General features: G+C 42.7%; 1 protein-coding gene across 7 annotated transcripts in view; it reads left to right on the forward strand.

Moving 5' to 3' along the window:
• Positions 1 to 20799, forward strand: part of Ntrk3 (neurotrophic receptor tyrosine kinase 3) — a 372623-nt gene that overhangs the window by 253714 nt on the left and 98110 nt on the right. For 2 of the 7 annotated variants that reach the window (XM_026388166.2, XM_077799751.1), the window contains 2 exons: positions 17205 to 17339; positions 18961 to 19090. The exons of 4 other annotated variants lie outside the window; for them this stretch is intronic. In XM_026388166.2, coding sequence (XP_026243951.2) covers positions 17205 to 17339; positions 18961 to 19079 — 254 coding nt within the window. In that variant the 3' untranslated portion in view covers positions 19080 to 19090. Of the gene's footprint in view, positions 1 to 17204; positions 17340 to 18960; positions 19091 to 20799 lie in introns of those variants that run through there. One more of the 7 variants, XM_026388167.2, reaches the window with a different exon arrangement.

A 20799-nucleotide genomic window follows, 5' to 3' on the forward strand; every position in this document is an offset into this window, starting at 1 on the left:
CCATGCAATTTCCCTTCTCTCTCCCTTTCCCTTCCCCCTCTCATCTCTATTAATGTTGATCTTCTTCTCCTGTTCTTCGTCCCTACTCTGTCCTTAGTTACTTCCCTTATATCAAAGAAGTCATTTGGCATTTGTTTTTTAAGGATTGTCTAGCTTCACTTAGCATAATCTGCTCTAATGCCATCCATTTCCCTCCGAATTCTATGATCTTGTCGTTTCTTAATGCAGAGTAATACACCATTGTGTATAAATGCCACATTTTTTTTATCCATTCATCTATTGAAGGGCATCTAGGTTGGTTCCACAATCTTGCTATCGTGAATTGTGCTGCTATGAACATTGATGTAGCAGTGTTTTGGGGGTGTTTTTTAGAATATACTTTTATGCAAGTCAGCGGCTTCATGCCCAAACCTACTTAATGGGAGCTTTGCCATATCCTGGGGAGACCCAGGCACTGCCTGGAAATGGAGAGACTTGGGGAACCCCATTGTGGAGGGTGGATGGAATTGCCTTCCTCCATTATAACACATCACATCTGCGGCCGGACCGGTCAGCTTTTGCAGCCAGCACAGTTCCCCCTCCTCCACCAACAGGGCTTTTCTTCCCAGGCCTATTGGAACCTGATTATGTGAGGCAGTAAATCATTGAAGTCCAGAACAAATCTCATTTGACATTTTTATCTTGACTCTTCTGGGGGCCTTTAATTAGCATGATTGCAGTGTAGGCGATTGCTTCGATGGAATCTGTATTGCTCTTGGTTGGCGAAATGACTATTGAAGTTTCTCTAGTTACTGTTTCTGGTCATTTAGGAAAGACTCTGATTAAAAGTAATTAAACCCCTTAATGTGGCATAATAAGAGGTCATGGGTAATGAGTTTACATGGATTAAAAAATGCATCAGAATATGAATTCATACAGTTCCGAAAAACTTATGCTTAACAATCTAATACAGTTTGCCCCCATGGTGTCTGCAGCCACAAGACACAGAGCCATGGCCCACAGAGCTGTTGTGTAGAAATCTGCAGCTGGTGTGACCACCTGCACCCCATACGTGTGACCACTGCCCACATGTCACATTGCTCATAGCCATGTTTCAACTAGCCATAGCAGGTAGCTATGAGATTCCCAGCTGTCGTTAATGGTTTTGGGGCCTTAAGGAGCATCAGAATGTTATGGTTGAGGACACATTGGTAGTTAGCATCAGTGGTCCTGAATCTCCCAGTCCCTGAAGTACAGGTTGCAATGCGAATCCCCTACTGATACAGAGCATACTGCAGCAGTAGCTCTCAGCTGGGATGATTCTGCCCCTAAGGGAATGTCTGAAGACATTTTTGTTGTCCCATTGGGGTGGAGGGTGCTATTGGAATCTAGGGAATAGGGACCAGAGATACTGCTAGACACCCTTCAATGCACCAAACAGCTCCCCACATTCCAAAATGATCCAGTCCAAAATGTCAGTAGTGTACACTGAATTCCACACTGAATTTCAGAGGCAACTCCTATATTACCTTGTTTAAAACTTGTCTTTGTGAGGGAGAAGTTTTATTTCAGTTTAGAGATTGAAAAGCTTAGAGACAAAGCTTAGAGACATAGTGACCTTCCTTGTCCCATGGGGTCAGATCATCCAATTGATTGTCTGGTTCTCATTCTCCCATTACTTATATACTTGGCATGACCAGAAAGGGTATAAGTTTTATCTAAATGCCTATGGTATATCTCAGGAGAAATCATGACCCAAGACTCCTTAGGTAGGAAAGTTACCCATCTCGCCGCTACGGATCAAGGAACACGTATCCATCAAAAGGGCTGTAAGATGGTAAGGCTTGATCACACTTGATAGTTGAGGAATAAGGTTGTTACAATGGGTAAAAACAGGTCACAATCTGATACCAGTTTTTACATTCAAATTCCTTAGGGTCCTGGTAATCAAACAATGTATGAAGTGACATGGTCTGTTGTGACAGTAGGGAGGAACAAGTTTTTGAAATGAGATAACATAATCTGACAAAAAACATTTATATAAAAAATTCATGTACCCCCAAACATCTCTGGGTCCTGTTTGTGCATATATTTGCAAGCGAATACCTTCCAAGACCGGTCAATTTAGTGGAATACCAAACCAGAGGAGGGTTACCCGTTCACACCATCATTGCCCAGGAAGTTTGAAGGATTTATAGACTTAGATTCTGTAAGAAAGAGTTCAAAGTCAGAGTTTTATTGGCATTTTACCACCTGTCTCTTTACTTAGGTCATGTGTGGTTGTGGTTTACATTGTTTATAGGAACTAGAATGTAATTTATGCTGATTGTGGCCAATCACTGCATGGTGCATCTCATATGCATGTCTGTAACCCCTCTGGCCTCCCAAGGAAGTATAATTATCCCCATTATACAGCTGGAAAGACTGAGCTCAGGAGGGTGCACTTTGTGTGTGATTCACATCTGGTTGGTGGTGGGAATGGAAGTAAAGTTTAGAATTTGCTCATTCCCCTCTACCATGTTACCACTAATCTCAGATATTATACCCTCTGCTTTTCCATTAAGAAAGATTCTTTCATCCCCATTCACAGAAGAGAACACAGGATCATTAGGGCAGAGAATATGTTGTCTTCTTCCAAAAGCAGCAAGTGTGCTCAGGGGGATAATAAAGGCAAGAGAATCCCTCAAAACTTGATCCACATACAAAAAAGTTTCTAAAATAAATTGACCTAACTTTAGTCTCAGTTCTTGCATGGGTTTTGTCATATCTAAAGTGGCTCTACTCTGAGCAGAGTAACTCCAGTGCTCAGATCTGGGAGTCACTCTGTGTTTCCGTGCCTGGCTTGAAAAGCATCATTTAGCAGCAAGTGCCTTGCCTCAGGTCTAATGAAATAAAGTCAAGGGCGTATGGTTCCTAATTCCTAATCCAAGAGCTGGCACACTTCTTTAAGGGTTGCAGGCATGTTTCCTTGGCTTTGTGCTGAACATACTACCTGCTTCTTTTTGGTTGCCCGCCCGCCCCCCTTCCCCAGTAGCTAATGATCCTATCATCAGTAAAGCCTTGGAGAGGCCCAGACCCTACCTCCTCTTCCACTTTCCACATTTAATCATACATCAAATTTCTGGTGGACACAGACTCTACCTTTGTGTTTCTCTGGCAACTGTCCTCAGGGCCCCATTTTTCCTCTTACCCAGCCTGGTACTGTTGCCCTTTAATCCAGGTATCCACAGCTATCACCTGCAGGCCCGATTCAGCTTTCTGCTTGGTTTTGTACAGATCTTGAGCTAAGAATGGTATTTACATTTTTAAATGGTTGGAAAAATTCAAAAGAAGAATCATCTTTCGTAACATGTGAAAATCATATGAAATTCAAATTTCGGTGTCCATAAATAAATTGGAACCCAGCCATGCTCATTCATTGCACATTGTCGGTGGCTGCGTTCACACTGCAGTGGCAGATTCGAGTAGTTGCAACAGAGACCGTATGGCCCACAAAGCCTAAAAATATTTACGATCTGGCTATTGACAGAAAGACCTTGCTGGCCCCTACGCTAACCAGAGCCGCCGCCATGATCTCTCCTCTTCTTTCCTTCCACTCACTCTGATCTTCTCTCTTGCTGACTTTCAGAGCCTTCACCTCTTGCCTACATGAGGTTCTTCATGATCTGTCGGTTAAAGGTCTCCATTTATTAGTGGGAATTCCTTGCACTTCCCCAGATGTGTCTTGTACCCATGACGCATGTGGTTCTTTCTGCTGGGAGTAACTTTCCTTCCTTTCTTTTTATAAGGAAATCCCATCTCTCCTTTGAGGCTCATAGCAATGACATCCTTCTCCAATAAGACTGAGTCTCCCACTGTCTTTGACCCCTAGCAATGCCCAGCACTCTGCCTGGACTGTTCCAGCCTGGGTGAGAGGGTCCTTACCGAGGGTCAGGTCCCTAGGAGATCAGGCACCGACCTGGTTAGAGCAATCTGGTGTGTATCTCTCTGGACTTTCTGGGACAATCTGTAATTCCTGTGAATTTAAAGAACTTTTGTTCTCTCAGGTCTATATGACATTGTTTTAAAAATAGGCAAACACATTTTAAAATTTGGAAATTTATTGTTAACATGAATTAGAAAGACCATCGTCATGGGTTTAAGAATAAATTATTCAATCTAAATCTGTTATCCAGTTATATCCACCTGAGCCTGTATCCATTGATACATCATCTGTCTTCATTTGTTTATCCACTCACCTGTTTAGCTACCAGTCCCTGCTCCTGAATTTTCTCCACACTGTAGTTTCAATACTGTCACTTGACTCGTGATGTCCACTTTTGTGAGACTGCTCACAGGTAGTCTCCAACACTGTTCCTCATCTCTCCCACTAAGCTGGCTTCCATTTCTCCTTTACTCCTCCTCTACTTTTCAGGGAAAACAAAAATTCCTGTTTGGGCCTGCTAGCAATGCCATAACAAAGTATGAGAAACTGGATATCTTAGAACAAATGAAAATTAGCATCTGATGGTTCTCAAGGCCAGAAATCCAAGCTCAAGTTGTCGGATGGGCCTCATTCCCTCCAAAGGCTCCAGGGAAGGGTTTGTTCTCTAGCAGAAATCCAAGCTCAAGTTGTCGGATGGGCCTCATTCCCTCCAAAGGCTCCAGGGAAGGGTTTGTTCTCTAGCTTCTGGTAGTTTGCTGGCCATCTTGGATACTCCTTGGCTTACAGATACAATATCCAGATCTCTGCCTTCATGTTCACATGACATTCTGTGTGTGTGTGTGTATGTGTTGCCTTTCTTGATAAGGACGATCACATTGGATTAGAACCCACCTTAATGACTTAATTTTAACTTGGTCATCTGTGTAGAACCTATTGAAAGTAAGGTCTTGTTCCGGGGTACTGGGGTCATGGTCTGGGTAATACAGTCCCACCCACAACAATCTCCCATTTTCTCTGCTCTGTTCACGTGCTTCCACCATTTGGAATCCTTCCTAAGCATTTATGCCTGGTGACAACCTTTCCCACCTCCTTTTTCCCTCCTACCTGTGATTATACAGTTGCTCCCCAAATAAATTCTCCCAGCTATGGGTGGGTACTACCCTCTTGACAATCACTAGTATATTTTCCGTATTGTAGTTATTGTTTTAGGACCTCAGTTGACCGTAAACGTCCCATTTTACCCTGCCCCCAGCTCTTATAGGTTGATATTCAAGTATTGGCAAAATTTTCATTAGGTAAGCTCAGAAAGCCAAAGCCGTCACATTCTTGGCGCTGGATTTTAAGATCCTCCTGGCAGTAATTGTTCTTACTCATCTCATTATTCCTTCTCCCTTTCTCCAGCTCTGCAGAGAGTGTCCATGAGCATATAACATGTGTTTCTCATGTGGAGAAGGGGAGCGTAATGACAGCAGGGTGTGGAGTCTGCAGTTGCTGGTGTCCACAGCAGCACCCATCACTGGAAAATCCTGATGCTCAGTGGCCTGCGCCACCTGGGTCACACAGGTCCTATGCAGGCAGACAGATATAATCCGCCACTTTCAATTTCCATCTTTAGGGGAGATCATGACACTTTCAAGGCTCAAACTGAGTATTTTTATGTCTGTGTATATAAATCTGTTTTCATTAAACTAAAAATGGCCTAAAGAAAGGCTCTGTACATATGTTTGGACAGAGATGTGGTGCAGCTCTCTTTTCTGCGATCTTCTTTTCATCTTCCCCTTCGTCATCATTTTCAATAACTTCATTATTATCTCTAATTATGGGAATTCAGAGCTGGAAAATCATCTTATAGGGTTATATTACTTAATGTTTAGAGCTATACATTTAGAACGTGCCAGCACTCTGATTCTATTAGCCCATGCCCTACTTTAAGATAATCTGCTTAAAATTGATACCAGCTAGGGATTTGGACTTTATTGATTATATTTCCTGCCTTGGCCTCTTGCTTATCACATCCTGAACAATACAGCCCAGGCTTCAAGAAAAGCCGGGCACCTGGGTACCACATGAGGTTATGAAGACTTTGCTTCTGGGTGCCACACAGTCAAGTTGGGGATAGGAGGTATGGATGTTAAGATGATATTTTTTTTCCATACCTCACAGAGTTATTTTGAAGCTGACATAATCATTATTTGTAATCCATTGTAAGTAGAAACACTTTGCAAATGCCAAAATACTATAATAGAATTTGAAAATAATGTGGCACATTGTCACACAGATCTCACATGCACACACGAACACACACAAATCAGATCACAGGCTTCTGAAAACCAAGTCTATTCTCTCAAATTCCTCTCTATCATATGGGAAATAGAGAGAAATAGAAATTGCTTCCTGCCCAGGGCATCATATACAAAAGGGATGAAGAATGCAGGAGCTGAAGGAGGAAGTCTGGATTCACCTCCCGGCTCTGCAGTTTATGAACAGTGCAACTTAGCCTCACTCACTGAGTACCCCTGTCCCTTTGCTTCCCCATCCACAAACTAGGGACCAAAAACATTCCCACCTCATGGAAATGCCAAGGAAATTTGATGTGGAAGTCCATGCACAACATTTAGCTCATTCCCTGAGTAAGTGTGCATGCTAATAGATACTGGTGGTTAGGTTTTGTTTAATTTTTTTAAAATAATCTTATTGAGAAACGAGAAATAAGTATATGAAAGGTTTCATGGTAATTCATTTAAAATAGTTCCAGATGATAGGAGAAGAAATATGACATAGAAACTCACAATTAACTGCCAAGAGACATAAAGAGAGTGAATTTGAGCTGGTGATTCAAGGATGGAATGGGAATTGGATGAGAACAATAGGTCAGAAGATAAACAACTAGCACAGTGAAATACTAAGGAGGTTAAGACAGGAGCTGAAAAGGGTAAGGTGGGGTTGGTCTGGAGTTTAACTGAACCAGAGGGTGTTAATAGGGGAGGAGTGGATGAGAAGGCCAGGATGGTTGGCTGGAGACAGGGTGTGGCAAGATGAGGACGGAAGCCTAAGGCTTTGGGGGCCTTGTGCAGGAGAACTTGCAAGTCCCTGGTGGCTTCTGATCAGGATGGTAGATTGGTGAATGTGAGGTTTTCATGATATAATTTGATAATGATGTGCCATAGAGATTAACCTAAGGACTGAATTCAGGGGAACATGTTAAGAAACCTTAAAACAGTGGTCCTTAATAGGAGTGGGTGGTGAGAAGGCACAAGCCAACACCTGCTAAAATGAGTTTCAGATGTTCGTTTATTTAAAATTGTTGAGTACCTGTGAGATAAGTGATGCTATCATCATTTCACAGAAGGAGAAATTGAAGACCAGAGAAGTAACTTTTTAAGGCTTGAAGGTCACACAGAACTGGTGCACAGTGGAACAGGGAGCTGAAAGCCAGGCCAGTCTTTCTGCAGATCTTCCTGCCATGCTTTGCTAAACTGGGGATCTAAATAAAAGGAAGAGTGTATGAGATATTGCTAAACAAGTGTTTGAAATGTTATATAGATAATTAGGAAGGCATTGGCAAGAAATGAGGATGACTTCAAGAGTTTTTACCTTAAAAATTATAAGCATGGTAAGAACTGTCCTTTCAGAAAGCAAGAGACGGGGGTTTGGGAAGAGTATGAAAGAAGCATTGTGTCTGTGGTTATGATGCGCAATAATGGAAAATTCTGAGAAATCAGTTGGAATCGTGAGAATTTGGAGGCAATTCTGTAGCTGGAGATGAAGGATTAGAAGTCACCCCAATGGAGATGGACATGAATAATGGCACGTACTGGGCAATGGAGAGAGAACAGCTGGACAGAGCAGCACTTGCTACACTTTAATGTACACAGGAGCCATGTGAGGGTTTTCTTAAGGTGCATATCCTGTTTCAGTAGATTTGAGGTGGAGCTTGAGATTCTTTATTTTTTTGCCAGCTGCCAGCGATGCTGCTGCCATCAGTCCCAGAATTATTCTTTGAGTATTCAGCAGAGAGAGGACTGATTCTTGAAAAAACCACCATAGATGAGGAGTAACCAATAGAAAGAAGAGCAGCAGAAAAATAGCAAGATGACCAGAGTGGCACACTATTATAAGTATCATGGGCATGTGGTGGGGTCAAGTTGCCATATTCTGTGGAATGATCAAGTTGAAGAGTATCAAAGAAAATTTGGTCAAAGGGTAACCACTGATGATATTCAAGAGGTTAGTTTTTGTGGTGGGAATAGAATTTGGATTGTGGGAAGATAGGCATGAATGATCTGGGACACTGGAGGTTAGAGTTGGAATTAAATCATGGAAAATGTTGGTACCTAAAGGAACCGAAGAAATGGGATGAAACTGAATGGTATGGTAAAGTGGGAGTGCTCTGTCCTTTATTAGGAGAGACTAGTAGTATGGGCATACAAAAGACAGCGGAGACCATATAGATTTCTGTACAAAGGGGAATAGAATAGGAGAGATGGAAAATTCTGGGGAAACAGGAAATAATTGAAGAAGAATGTTGGAGATTGGATTGAAAGCACCAGTTAAAAGGTTAGCTTTGTAACCAAGGAAAATACATTTTTCTCTAATACAAAAAGAAAGAAAAATAACCAAGTTGTGGTCAAGATGGTATAGTAAGTTCATACTTTAGTGCACCTACTCAACTTCAAATATACAGCAATAAAAGAAAATACAAGAAAACATAGCCAGGCCCATATACAAGATAAATAACCTTGTGGGCCAGAAATGGTACAGAAATAAAAGGCAAAGAACAGACTTACATTTGTTCTTATGCTGGGCATGAGGTCTCATGCTGGTCTACAGGCAAACATTAGGACAGGGATTTAGCCCTGGGGGATCTGCAGACCTATATGTGCTCCAAATTGTCAAAAAATCAGATTTAGACTCACTGATTTTGCAGTCATGGGTGGGGACAGGCTTGAACAGTGAAGAAAAGAATCTGAAAAAACAAACTCATAAAAAAAATCATTGCTAACCCCTCTTTGGAAATAGTTAATAGGGATCTGTGAGCCTTAGGAAGAATAAGGGAGGGGATAAAGATGCTATATACTAGGGCCTCCAAGCCAGCATTATAGGATTTGGTTCAGAACTGAAGTTCTAAGAGGCTAGGTAAAGGCAACAACAAACAATAACAACATCAACAACCTACTAAAACAGTATGTGGGAGCAGAAAAGGAAAATTAACAACAACAACAACTTCCCATTCTCAATTAATTACAACCCCAAATTATGAAATATGTAAAAAAATTTATAAGAATACTTGTTATCACGAATTTTATTCAATAATATTCTGGTGATTCCAGCCAATGTAATAAAACAAGAAAAGACATAAAAGAATTGAAAAGACAGAGAATGATGGTCCTTATGTTAAAGATATGATCACTCTCCATAGAACATCAAAGTATATTTATAAAGCAATCATCAGAACTAATTAGGGAATTCAGTAATCTAGCCAAAACAAGATCACTAAATGTATTTCCTAAATACCATTAGAAAACTGAGCTCAAATCACATTTGCAGTGGCATTATTTATATTATAGTAGCAAAACAAGTAACATTTATGATAGCAAACATGAAATAAAATCAGAAATATGAGTTAAAAAAGTAAAATCTAAAAAAGGACATGTGAGATCCTATGGGAAAATGCAATATATTATTGAGTATAAAAGAGCTGAGTAAAAGAAGTGTATATATACTATTCATAGACAATAAGAACCACTATAATAAAGATGTTGATTCTTCCTCAAATCTATAAACTGAATACAATTCTAATAAAGTTCTCAGCAGGGATTCTGAAGGCTCATGCTTAATAAGTTTATGCTATAATTTTTATGCAAGGATGAAAAAACAAGAATAGTCAAGGTACTTTAAAAAAAGATAAAGAGTGGATCAGGTACTGTAGTGCATGCCTGTATTCCCAGTGGCTAGGGAGGCTGAGGCAGGAGGATGGGGAGTTTAAAGCCAGCCTCAGCAAAAGTGAATCACTAAGCAACTCAGACCCTGTCTCTAAATACAAAATAGGGCTGAGGATGTGGCTCAGTGGTCAAGTGCCCCTGAGTTCAATCCCCTGTAACCCCCCCACTGAAAAACATAAAAGACTGAAGAAACTTGACTAGTCGACAATAAAACTTACAAGTTTTACAGCAAATAAGCCAGGGAAACAAATGGGCCAAGATATAATGATTTTCTTTTTTAGTACTCAGAAAGCGTTGTGTATATATATAAAGAGACAGACAGACGGATGTGTGGGTATCTGTATATTTTTGTATATGTCATTGCAAATTAGTATGAAAGGGGGAAGCTATTCAATAAAACCACCTAAGGGGGGAAAAAGTGATATTGTTACTCCAAGTCAGTCACAAAATAAATTATAAAATCTGGATGAAATTTAAAAGTAGAGCTTTATGTTTTAAATAACCTTCTTATTTAAAAATAGTTTTCGGCATACAAAAAAGTTGCAACAATAGTATAAAGAGTTCCTTTGTGTCCTTCATCCAGCTTCCCCTATTATAATCATTCTATGTTGCCAGGATACTTTCATTATAATTAGGAAAACAATTGCAGTATATTATTGTTAACTCATTGCTCTATTCTGGTCTCATGTTTTTCTCCTGGATATTCTTCCTCTGATCCAGGATACAACACTGCATTTGGTAATTGTACCTCCTAACTTTGATCTATGATAGTTGCCCAGACTTTTCTTGTCCTGAGAGCCTTGACAGTTTTGAAGTGCAATGGTCAAGTTCTAGGCAGAATGTCTATCACATAAGCTTGTTAGTGGGGTTCTGGGTCTGGGGGAGAAGACTAGTCTATCTATTCCATCTCATTTTTTCAAGATTGTTTTGCTTATTTAATGACATATCACTGTGATGTTATCCCTGATCACCTGGGTGAGATAGCATCTGCCAGATAGCTTCACTGGAAAGTTACGCTCTCCCCAATTCCATAAAATTTGGAAATGAGCCAGTAATAGCACACACTCAAGATGGGGGAGTTCAGATTTACCTCCTTGAACGAGGACCCTCCATGTAAATTACTTGCAATTCTTCTGTGAAGGAGTTTTACGAAATGTAGTATTTTTTTAGAAAAGAAAATATCATTTGACTTTGAGAAAGAAAACATTTCTTGAAACAAAAGGAACGTTTAATGTTTTTGACTACATTAATTTAAATCTATATGAGTACCATCTACAAAGTTAAAAGACCAACAGAATAAGAGAACACATCCTAATGTATGTATTTGACAGAATATTTGTGCAGAGAATAAATAACAAACTCTCACAAATAAAAAGGAAAAGAGCAATACACATATGGACACACACACACACACACACACACACACACACAATGAGGAAAGGATAAAAATAGGCAGCTCACAGAACAGGAAACCCCAGTTGAGATGATGTGCAACTTCAGTAGTAATCAGAGAAGTGGCGTTAAAACTATAAGGAAATCACATCTACTACTCATCAGTTTGGAAGGGAAAATGTTTAATAATATCAGATATGGGAATACGTGATAACAAGTTCAGCCATTTAGTAATTATAGAAATATGAGTTGGTATCATCACTTTGGGGAAACATTTAGCAAGAGAGTGAAGTTAAGGATTTATAGACACTCAACTAGGGGAATATCCTCTAAAGATGTGCTTCTCAAATGCTTTTGTGCATAGGTATCACCCTAGGAGCTTATTAAAATGCAGACGTTGAAATAGTGGTGTGTGAGTCTTCCTTTCTACCAAGCTGTTCCTGGCATTGCTGGTCCATGTGCCCACAATTTGATTAACAAGGCTGGAGTAGAGGTCAGCAAACTGTTGGTCTACGGGCCAAGGGCCCAATCTGACTCCCGACTTTTATAAATGAAGTTTTACTGGAACATGCTTAGTTATTTGCTTGTTGTCTATGGCTGTAGTCAGATTACATTGGCAGGATTTGATAGTAACAACAGAGTCTGTATAGTTTGCAAAGCTGAAAATATTTTCTGTCTGGCCCTTGATAGGAAAAGATTGCCAACTAATGCCCTGGAGAAACTCCCCCACGTGTGCCTAAAGAGACTTGTGTAATAAGACTCATTGCAACATTTCTGGAATAATGAAAAAATAGAAACAAGTGTCAGTTGGTAGGACAGGAAAATAATGTATAGCATATTCACAAAATGGACTCCTAAGATTAGTGAATGAGAGCTACATGCATCAAAGTAGATTAAATCTAGAAAATACTCTTTTTTAAAGTTTAAACTTAAGCAAAATAATACTATAATTTGGTTATGGATCTATGCATATGTAGATAAATTATTATAAGATGCCTGGAAATGATAATCATGTATTTCAGAACAGTGGCTACCTCTGGTGAGAGGAGAGAGGAACAGGGATGGGTGGAACCAACAGGTTCTCAGCCATTGTTGTAATAGGTTATCTCTTTAAAAAATTGAAAAGAAGATACCAAAATATTATGAGTTGTTAATGCTGGGTGGTGGGCAGAGAGTTTTGGTGTTCTCTACACTTTTGTGATATTTTTAAAAGAGTCAAAGTAATCCAGAAATGGGGAAAAGCATGCAGCACCTAAAAGGTATTTTGAAGAGCAAGGAAAGGAATGAAGATGGATTATTAATACTGAACACATGAAGTCCTCTCCTCTAGACTGAGCAAGAAAAGAAGATGCTCAGCTATTTCAAGTTGTCTGGGATATTGTGATTTTTGAGAGCAGTAAAGAGATTTCACCATATCACTAATATTACTCTATGACTTATGGAGGATTCTGAATCTGAGAGGCCATTTCATGTCATGGAGTAGAAAGAACTTCACTTTCTCTGGTGCTAACATTTCAGTCCTTTAAACTGAGATCAGCTTACTGTTGGGATAGTCTTAGTGATGTCAAGAGCCATGTCCCACAGCACATTTTTTTGTTGTTGTTGTTGTTCTGTGTCCTTTTATCTCACCCAGGTTTGGATGCCTTCCCACTTTGACTTCCCATGGGCCTGAGTCCATGAGCTCACTCATTTGGGCTACTTTCACCCTCCTCTTCCTCTCTCTGAGCATCTCCACCTGGGCAGAAGCAGACTTGGCTGTGCTGGCAAGTGGGCCAGCCAGTCTCATCACTCATTTTCCCAGAAGGACAGAGGCAACTTTGCAGGAAGAGGTGTCCCATATTGAAGCTAGAGATCTCCTTTCAACACCCTCAGCCATGAAGGACACAACACTCATATTTCAGTCCCAAGAACACTTCAATATCCTATGAGACCCTTTGAAACACAGGGGTCTCTACAATTTGTCATTATACAGATAAAGTCATAGTTGGGTCAAATCATGCCTCAGGAGATATAGGAGCTACAACAAAAAGCCCTGCTGGTTGGCATTCAGTGACTTTTGGTCACATGCTTTTCCATGTCAGGCAACATGGAAAGCACAGTTGGCTGATGACATTTCTCCTAGCAGCAGCATCCTCTGTGGTCCCCAACCTGTTGTCTTTTTGGGAGCCTGGTTTATGAACACAGTGCCTCCTTGCCCATACATTGCAGTTCCTGAGCTCTCTCCCCTTTCTGAGATGGATTGATTCTTCTACTGTAGGTATCCAGGCTCTTTGTGATTGTTAACCACGACCAGAGGAAGCCTTTAGTTTGCTGTCACAGAGGCAGTCAGTGAGACTTGCTCAGATGGCACTCCATGGTGGTCAATGCACAGCCATGCTGCACCTAACGCTTATTGTAAAATTTCAGTCTCAAATGTGAAGACAAACCATGCAGGAATTATCAATAAGTCAAGGAGTAGAGAATAACAGGGAGTGGTGGAGAGTTGGGAAAATTGAAAAACATACACCTTTCCTAAACTGAGTGGCCACTCTGCTTTAGCTGACTATTACTACACAGAAATGTTGGCTCAGCTTTGCCAGAATTCTTGGATTTTCAAGGAAAGGTAGAAATGGGGGTATTTTAAATACAAAATCTTCCAACTTTTAAGTGTTGGCAACTAAGAAAAAAATTCAAGAAGAAAAAATGCTAAAACAGAGAGGGGGAGGGGAGGGAGAGAGAGAGAGAGAGAGACAGACAGACAGACAGACAGACAGACAGACACACCATCCTAGTGAGATGTGTCTCACTAGGTTAGTAACCTCAGAGGAGAAGTTACTAACCTCAGAGGCCCAGAGGTTAGTAACCTCGGAGGAGAGAAGAGTTTTAAGCAGCCTGATTTGTGGCCAGCAAGCCTGCATTTGAGGTTAACCCACTTTGAGCTAGTGCCATCAACCTGAATCTGATGGCAGGAGAAGAAAGAACTTAGACTAAAAAGCATAATAACCATGCCGGGAGGCAAAGATGCAGAGCAAAGCAATCATAACCATAACTCAGAGATCCTTAGTACCTTGGCGACCACCTTCCTGTGTCTTTGGAGGAGCTGCCAGATAGGCAGGAATCAAAGTGAGAGACGTGTGTGAGGGAGCTTTCCTTCATTGAAATGAACCCTTTTCTGTTCATCCCTGCTCCCACAGCAGTGTAGGAAAGAATAGCTGGAGAGAGAGAGAGCTCCTCTAGGCACGATGTTTGGCTTCCCAGGGTGTTCTCAGACATTTCCCACCCTTTCTATGGGTGTAACCATATTCTGAACAATTTCTTTTCTCTCCAGACTCATTACTCTCTCTTGTTCATGAGGTTATTTTTCATCCTACATAGGCTGCACTCATGAACAACGGGTGTCAATGTCTAGAGAATGGAGTCAATGTCTAGATGGGGTCTGGGATTCCCTACTTGGAAAGTATCAATCCATGCAAAGTGTTATTGTGAGGGTGGTGGGTGTCACAGGCCAGAGAGTACAGAAAATGAAGCATTAAGGGAAAGAGCTGGTCCAGGCTCAGCTGGGAGAAGGGAGTGGCAGGCCAGGGGCGGGGGAAAGTGGGACTTGGAGCTAGGGAAGCAGTTTGTTAAGAAAGAAAACTCTCACCCTATGTCCAGGGCTCAATGACAAATGCAAAGTGCTTCATTACAAGGACTTTGGAATAATGAAGAGCTGGATTTAAATTCAGACTAACCCACAACATAACCTTGGGGATTTTTCTTTTTATATTATTGAGGCTCAGTTTTCCCACTTGCCAAATGGAGTTACTACTATTAACCATTGACGACAGTGAATAATAAGTTAACTTTAGGCAGTGCTTGGCATTGTCACTTATTTACATAGACCTTCAGATTCCAGGGTGATTGACGATACATCTGATGGTAGGATTATTACAGCTAGGCATCTCCTGAGGCTCCTTTCTTCGTCTCGTGCCTATCTGCAGCATGATTCTATAACATTTCCTCTCTTCTTACCACTTGGGATAGGTGGGTAGGCTGTGGTAAGAATGACATCCAGACTAGGGTGGATAAATTGCTCTGTGTCTCCAGTTCCCTATTGTTAAGCCACCTCAGCACCAGGACTCCTGTTCCACTTCCGAGTATAAAGTGCTTTTCTCTCAGCCAATGCTATGTAAAGGGCAAAGTGTTGTCGTGACGTAGCAATTTTAAGATGACAGATATATTTGAAGAGGGAATGTTTGAAAATAATCCAGTAGAACTCCATTCGGTATTAGGCCTTTTGTTGGGGCCATCACGTAAGCCACTTTATGAAGTTAGGTAATAAGATTATGATGCCAGATAACGAAAGGAAGAAGCAGAGACAGAAGGTGAGGCCCTTGAGAATCCAAAGGCAGATGGAGAGAGCATAGGCAGAGGATGCAGGAAAGTTCTTGGTGGCAGATGCTGGAAGGCCGGTGGCTCTAGGATCCTGAAGTCAAGAGTGCAGAGCTGAAACCTCAGTGAGGGCGAGATGATTAGGGTCTGCCCAATTGTCAGGAAAAAAAGAAAGTTTTGAAATTCTGGGCCTCTTTTTGCATCGCACAGTTGTAGTGTCTGTCCTCTCCTGGCAGCAGTGAACATGGAGGACTTGCCCATGAATATGTGAAGTGCTCTGGTATTCAATGTGTTAGGCCCTGCAGCCTCTCATCCAGCCCTGTGGGTGCTCAGTGCCCCCGTCTCCCTTAACCTCTTCCTTCATAACTCCCCTCCCTTTCCCCACATGATCCTAGACTCTCTGGCTTGCTTCTCAGGAAACGTAGAGTTAGACAGTCCCTGAAGACCAGGCTCTGTTCTGAATTACAGAGGGCCAACAGGTACCTTTGTACCAGATGATTTTGGGGAAACCTCTTGACAGAGGAAAATGCTGGACACCGGTGTCTGTGGGCCACCCATGGGCAAGGCCTGCTTTGGAAGTGTTATTTGCCTTTTGTTGACCTTCCTTCCACCTACCTACCCCTTTCCTGGTATCAGCTGTGGTCCTGGTCTCCCCTGCCCTGCCCCCAGTAAATGCCTTTTTCTTCCTGCTCTGGGGTTGTTCTGAAGAAGGGGGAGGAATGGAGGATTTTGGAGCCCTGCCTTTTATGCTATCAGGCTTCAGCTTTAAGAATCTTGGAAAGGCTCCACCTGGGAAAGAGTTCCAGAGAAAACAAACTTCAGATCCCCAGCTCATATGGGAAAAGGCTCATGTTCACGAAGGCAGCTTTAGGGACCTTGGCAGAGACTTCATCAGGCTTGGCCCTGGCCTTTCATGGGTCTGACATGGAGCCTTATGGGGCTCATGGATGCTACATGGCCTCCCAAGGAGATTTCATCCTCAGAAGCTGGAATGATAGTTCTTTCATAGGGTCATAATCCTCAGGTATCCAGGGAAACAACAGCTTTTGTGGTTCCAAAGGTTTATGCCCCTAACGAAAGAAGAAAGATTTTTAGGGAAGCAACCCCCACCATCTCATCGTCACCCATGTCATATAGCTTCCCTGGTGGAAGTTAGTGCAATTTAGTGGGTGATGAGAAGGCAGAAAGAGGGTCTTGAATTCAGCAGTATCATCTCTCTAGTGATAAGAACCTTTGTTCCAGGCCCAGGAGTGGCATCCAGAATGGCAGTCACAGGAACCATTTTGAGATGTTCTGACCCAACAAAGGGAGTGAAGGGGGGCAAGCATGTTAGGAAAGGGACTGGGCAGGGCCATGGTGATGGGGAATCTGTCTTCCCTGACTGCAGCTTGTACTAGTTCTATAATGGCACTCTGCAATAGTCGGAGGATAATGAATCTAAATTTTATGCCTAAAATAAGCCAAGTACCCTGACAGGCAAAGCAGTGTGGGCTCAGGAGCTGGAGACACCCAGACTTCTGTCTCTGGCAGTTTGCACTTAAGAAGACTTCCCCATGTTTTTGCACTAAGGGCTCAATACTGACCATTAATTCCACCATGTCTGCCTCTTCTGCCAGGGGTCTTTTCAAACATAGACAATCATGGGATATTAAACTTGAAGGACAATAGAGATCATCTAGTCCCATCAACTCACTATATATATGAGGAACCTGAGGTCCAGAGTGGGGATGTGTCTTACCCAAGGTCACATGGTGAGTTACCTCCTTTGACATCTTTGTATAAAGTCATGACCCCTTTCTACCAATTTTGATTTTTAAGACCCAAGGACTCATCATCAAACCTCCATGTCTCAAAGAAATAGGGTATGGCTAGGAGTCCAGGGTAGTATTGGTGTTCAAGTCCCTTAGGTTATAAGAGTCTCTTCCAGAGGAGGAAGCTTCACAGGGCCTAGGTGAGGGGTATGGGAGAAGCAAGAGAGGGGCCATGGCCTGGCGAGAAACAGTGATGTCATAGACCTTCTCAGCAGGCTGCCCAGACCCATGACCTTCCCTCCTTTTTCAGACCCCAGAAAGCACTTCTCTGGAGTCAGCACAGAGAAACTCTCTCAGAAATGTCTCATTTTGAAATGGAGCTTTCTTCTAAATATGATATCATAGACAAAGAGATTTCCCCTCTATCTGCACAAATTTGACCTCACTCCCTACAGAGGGAGGGACCCCAACACCCCAAATGTCTCAACCCTGTTTTGGTCATAATAGTCCAGTCCTGGGCTGCAGAAAGGAAAGTCTCAGTGCAATTGGATTGTTTCAAACTGTGCCCATGATGTATCCCCAGTGCCCAGTTGTCCATCATGCCCTCCACATGCCTGCACATAACTTTCATGAAAAGATAGGCTTTCTCTGTTTACATGTATATGCACATGTGTGCATGAGTGTGCACACATACAAACATACACCCACACACACACAAACATGCACAGTCTTTACAGATATGTTAAAACTCTGAATTTGATCAAGCAACTTGTTTGTGGAGATTTGATCAGGAGCACCCATGTCTCTGGATATTCTCACTCAGTTCCCAGCTGAGTGGCCAGAAAGACACTGGGCTGTCATGGAAGTCCTCCTCGCTTGAGGCAGCCTCTAACTCAGTGGCCACCAATGCTACTCCTCAAGGGTATATCCATGCCCTGTAAGAATTAGAATTATGGGAAGGCTGAGATCTCATCCATCCTTCCTAAACCATCCAAGGTCCCGGTGAAATGAGGCAAAAAAAGGTCAATAGGAAAAAGCTTGTAGGCTTACCAGTACAGAGCCTCCACCTCCTAGTGTGGTCAGAAAGGGTCTATGAATTTTTAGTTCCTAGAATTGGAGATGCCCTCTGGAATCCTTAAGTGGGGCAGCGTAGCCTTCTCCTTCATCTCCTCTGTGACCCTGCCATGCACACCCTTGCTCTCACCTGCTCATCAGCTCATCGTCAGGGGATCCTCCTTCCAGACTTGGAATGACTGTATCTGGTCCTAGACCGAGACTCCCTAACATGAGTCCGTCCTTCCTCTTCCATGACAGTCCAAGCCAAGCCCCCAAATGTGGCCCTCACTCCCCTTCCATGGTTCAGTGGAGGCCACAGCAAAATGGAGTGTTTCCGGTTTTCCTGACCGTTCTTGGTTTTAAGTTACCCCCTCCCCCTCATCTTTCCCTTTTGCTGGCAATTCATTTGGCTATTTCCGATGTATATCCGTATCTCTAGGTTTTCCCCCTTTCAAACTCCCTTTCTATTTCCCCTCCTAGTTTTGATCTTCTTTGGGGGTTTTGGTTTTTACTTTATTTTGCTTTTTTCTGTTTTTCTGTTTTTTTTCTTTTTGTTTTTTTATAGGTTTCAGAGAAATTATGTTGAATCCAATAAGCCTTCCCGGACATTCCAAGCCTCTTAACCATGGCATCTATGTTGAGGATGTCAATGTTTATTTCAGCAAAGGACGTCATGGCTTTTAAAAACTCCTTTTAAGCCTCCTTGTTTTGATGTCACCTTGGTAGGCTGGGCCCTCTGAGAGGTTGGAAGCTCTAGGCGTTGTTCTCTTTGGATCCGGGGATGCTAAGTAGAAACTGCATGAGCCACCGGTGCCCCCGCACCCTTTAACACCACCGAGATGGGCATTTCCCCATCGGCCACTGGCAGGGTTGCCCCTTCCCTCCGATCATCACCGTGTTTTTTCTTTTCTTTTTTTCTTTTTTTTTTTCCTGACCTGCGAGGCAGCTCCTGCCACCATCTTTAGAGCCAATAAAGAGAATTAAAACCTGTGCACCAGGAGCCATCTTTTATACACAACTAGCTATTCTCTTGCTTTACAAAAACAACCCAATCGCCATGAGAAAGCCTGATGAAGTCCAGCCGTGCTGTGGCCTCCCTTTCTCGCTTGGAAGCATGGGGTCTCCCTGGCTCTCCCTAGGACACTGTGCTGTCCTTTTAGTAACCTCATCGCCCTGCAACCTCCAGTGGGGAAGAGTCACAAAGAGCACCTAAGCAGAGGTGGAGACGGCGCGGTAAGAGGAGGGGGAGCCAGGCCCAAGTGTTGCACCAGCTTAGGTCTCAGAGGGAAGAATGGAAACCAATATTTTGTTTTTTTGTTTTTTTTTTTTTTGGTGGAGAAAATCATACTTTTTTTGGATACACTTGCCCCTCCTTCTTCTCTGGAATGGCTCACAGTGAGTGCGATATTAGAAAATTCCTTGGAAAGAGTTTCTCCAGGCTCCTTGGCCCCTAGAGGTGCGGTTCCGACAAGCTTTGGCTACAGGAGACCTTGCCCGTGAATTGGCCATCCTACTAGGACCACAAGGGACCGAGGGAATCAGGGAACAAGGCCCTTCCTGCTAGGCCATGAACCTGGGATTGGCTCTCTTGCCCCACTTCCACTTACTCTTGACTCAGAGAACCTTTGGAACCCAATGGAATCACCATTTCAAGGTCAAGATGAACTGAAGGGGAAGAGAAGTAAAAATTGGCCTCCTCCAGCCCCTCTCGTGGCACCAGCGGACGTGTCACCCTGTTCTCTGGTCAATCTGTGTGTTTACTTTGCTTGCTTTGACTCATGCCTTACTCCACAGCCACCCTCTCCCAAAGAGGGGGGCTGTTCCCCCCGTTTCTGACTTGATCCACTGGGGAGAAGGAAGAGGATGTCTGTCCCTTGCTAGATAGGGAAGGCATGTTGGCAGGGTCTGAGACTCTCCCGGATTCGCTGACACATTAGCTGAGTGGACTTCTGGCTTGGTCCAGCTCTCCATATACCCACTGGGAATCCCTGTTATATGAGGGAAGCTTAGATTGTCACTTGATGATGATCAACAGGAACAGGAAGCACCCCGTGGGGAGTTTTTAGGAAGCTATGGTGGTTTTTATAACCCATTATGTTTTTGGGGTGGTGTTGCACAGCAATAGAGAATAGATTCTATGCCTTTGGCAAAGGTACCTGGGAGTTAAAAGGCTCTTACTGATGGGTTGATAGGTTCTGCTCCCCTGGGGTCCTGTGGATAAAGCTTCTTCATGTCAGGTTCCCAACCTGATTCTGTAGATGCTTCCGTGGGGTTGAAAAACAGGAAGCTTTCCAAGTTCTTTCCCAGTATCTGGGGTGGCCTCCCAGGCACCGAGTTTCCAGAGTACCATGTGGGGGTCCAGGTTGTCTCCAGGGTGTCCAGGTGTGTGTTTATGTAGCCCTGT

Source organism: Urocitellus parryii, chromosome 6 (genome assembly GCF_045843805.1).
Source record: "Urocitellus parryii isolate mUroPar1 chromosome 6, mUroPar1.hap1, whole genome shotgun sequence".
NCBI classification, from domain to species: Eukaryota; Metazoa; Chordata; class Mammalia; order Rodentia; family Sciuridae; genus Urocitellus; species Urocitellus parryii.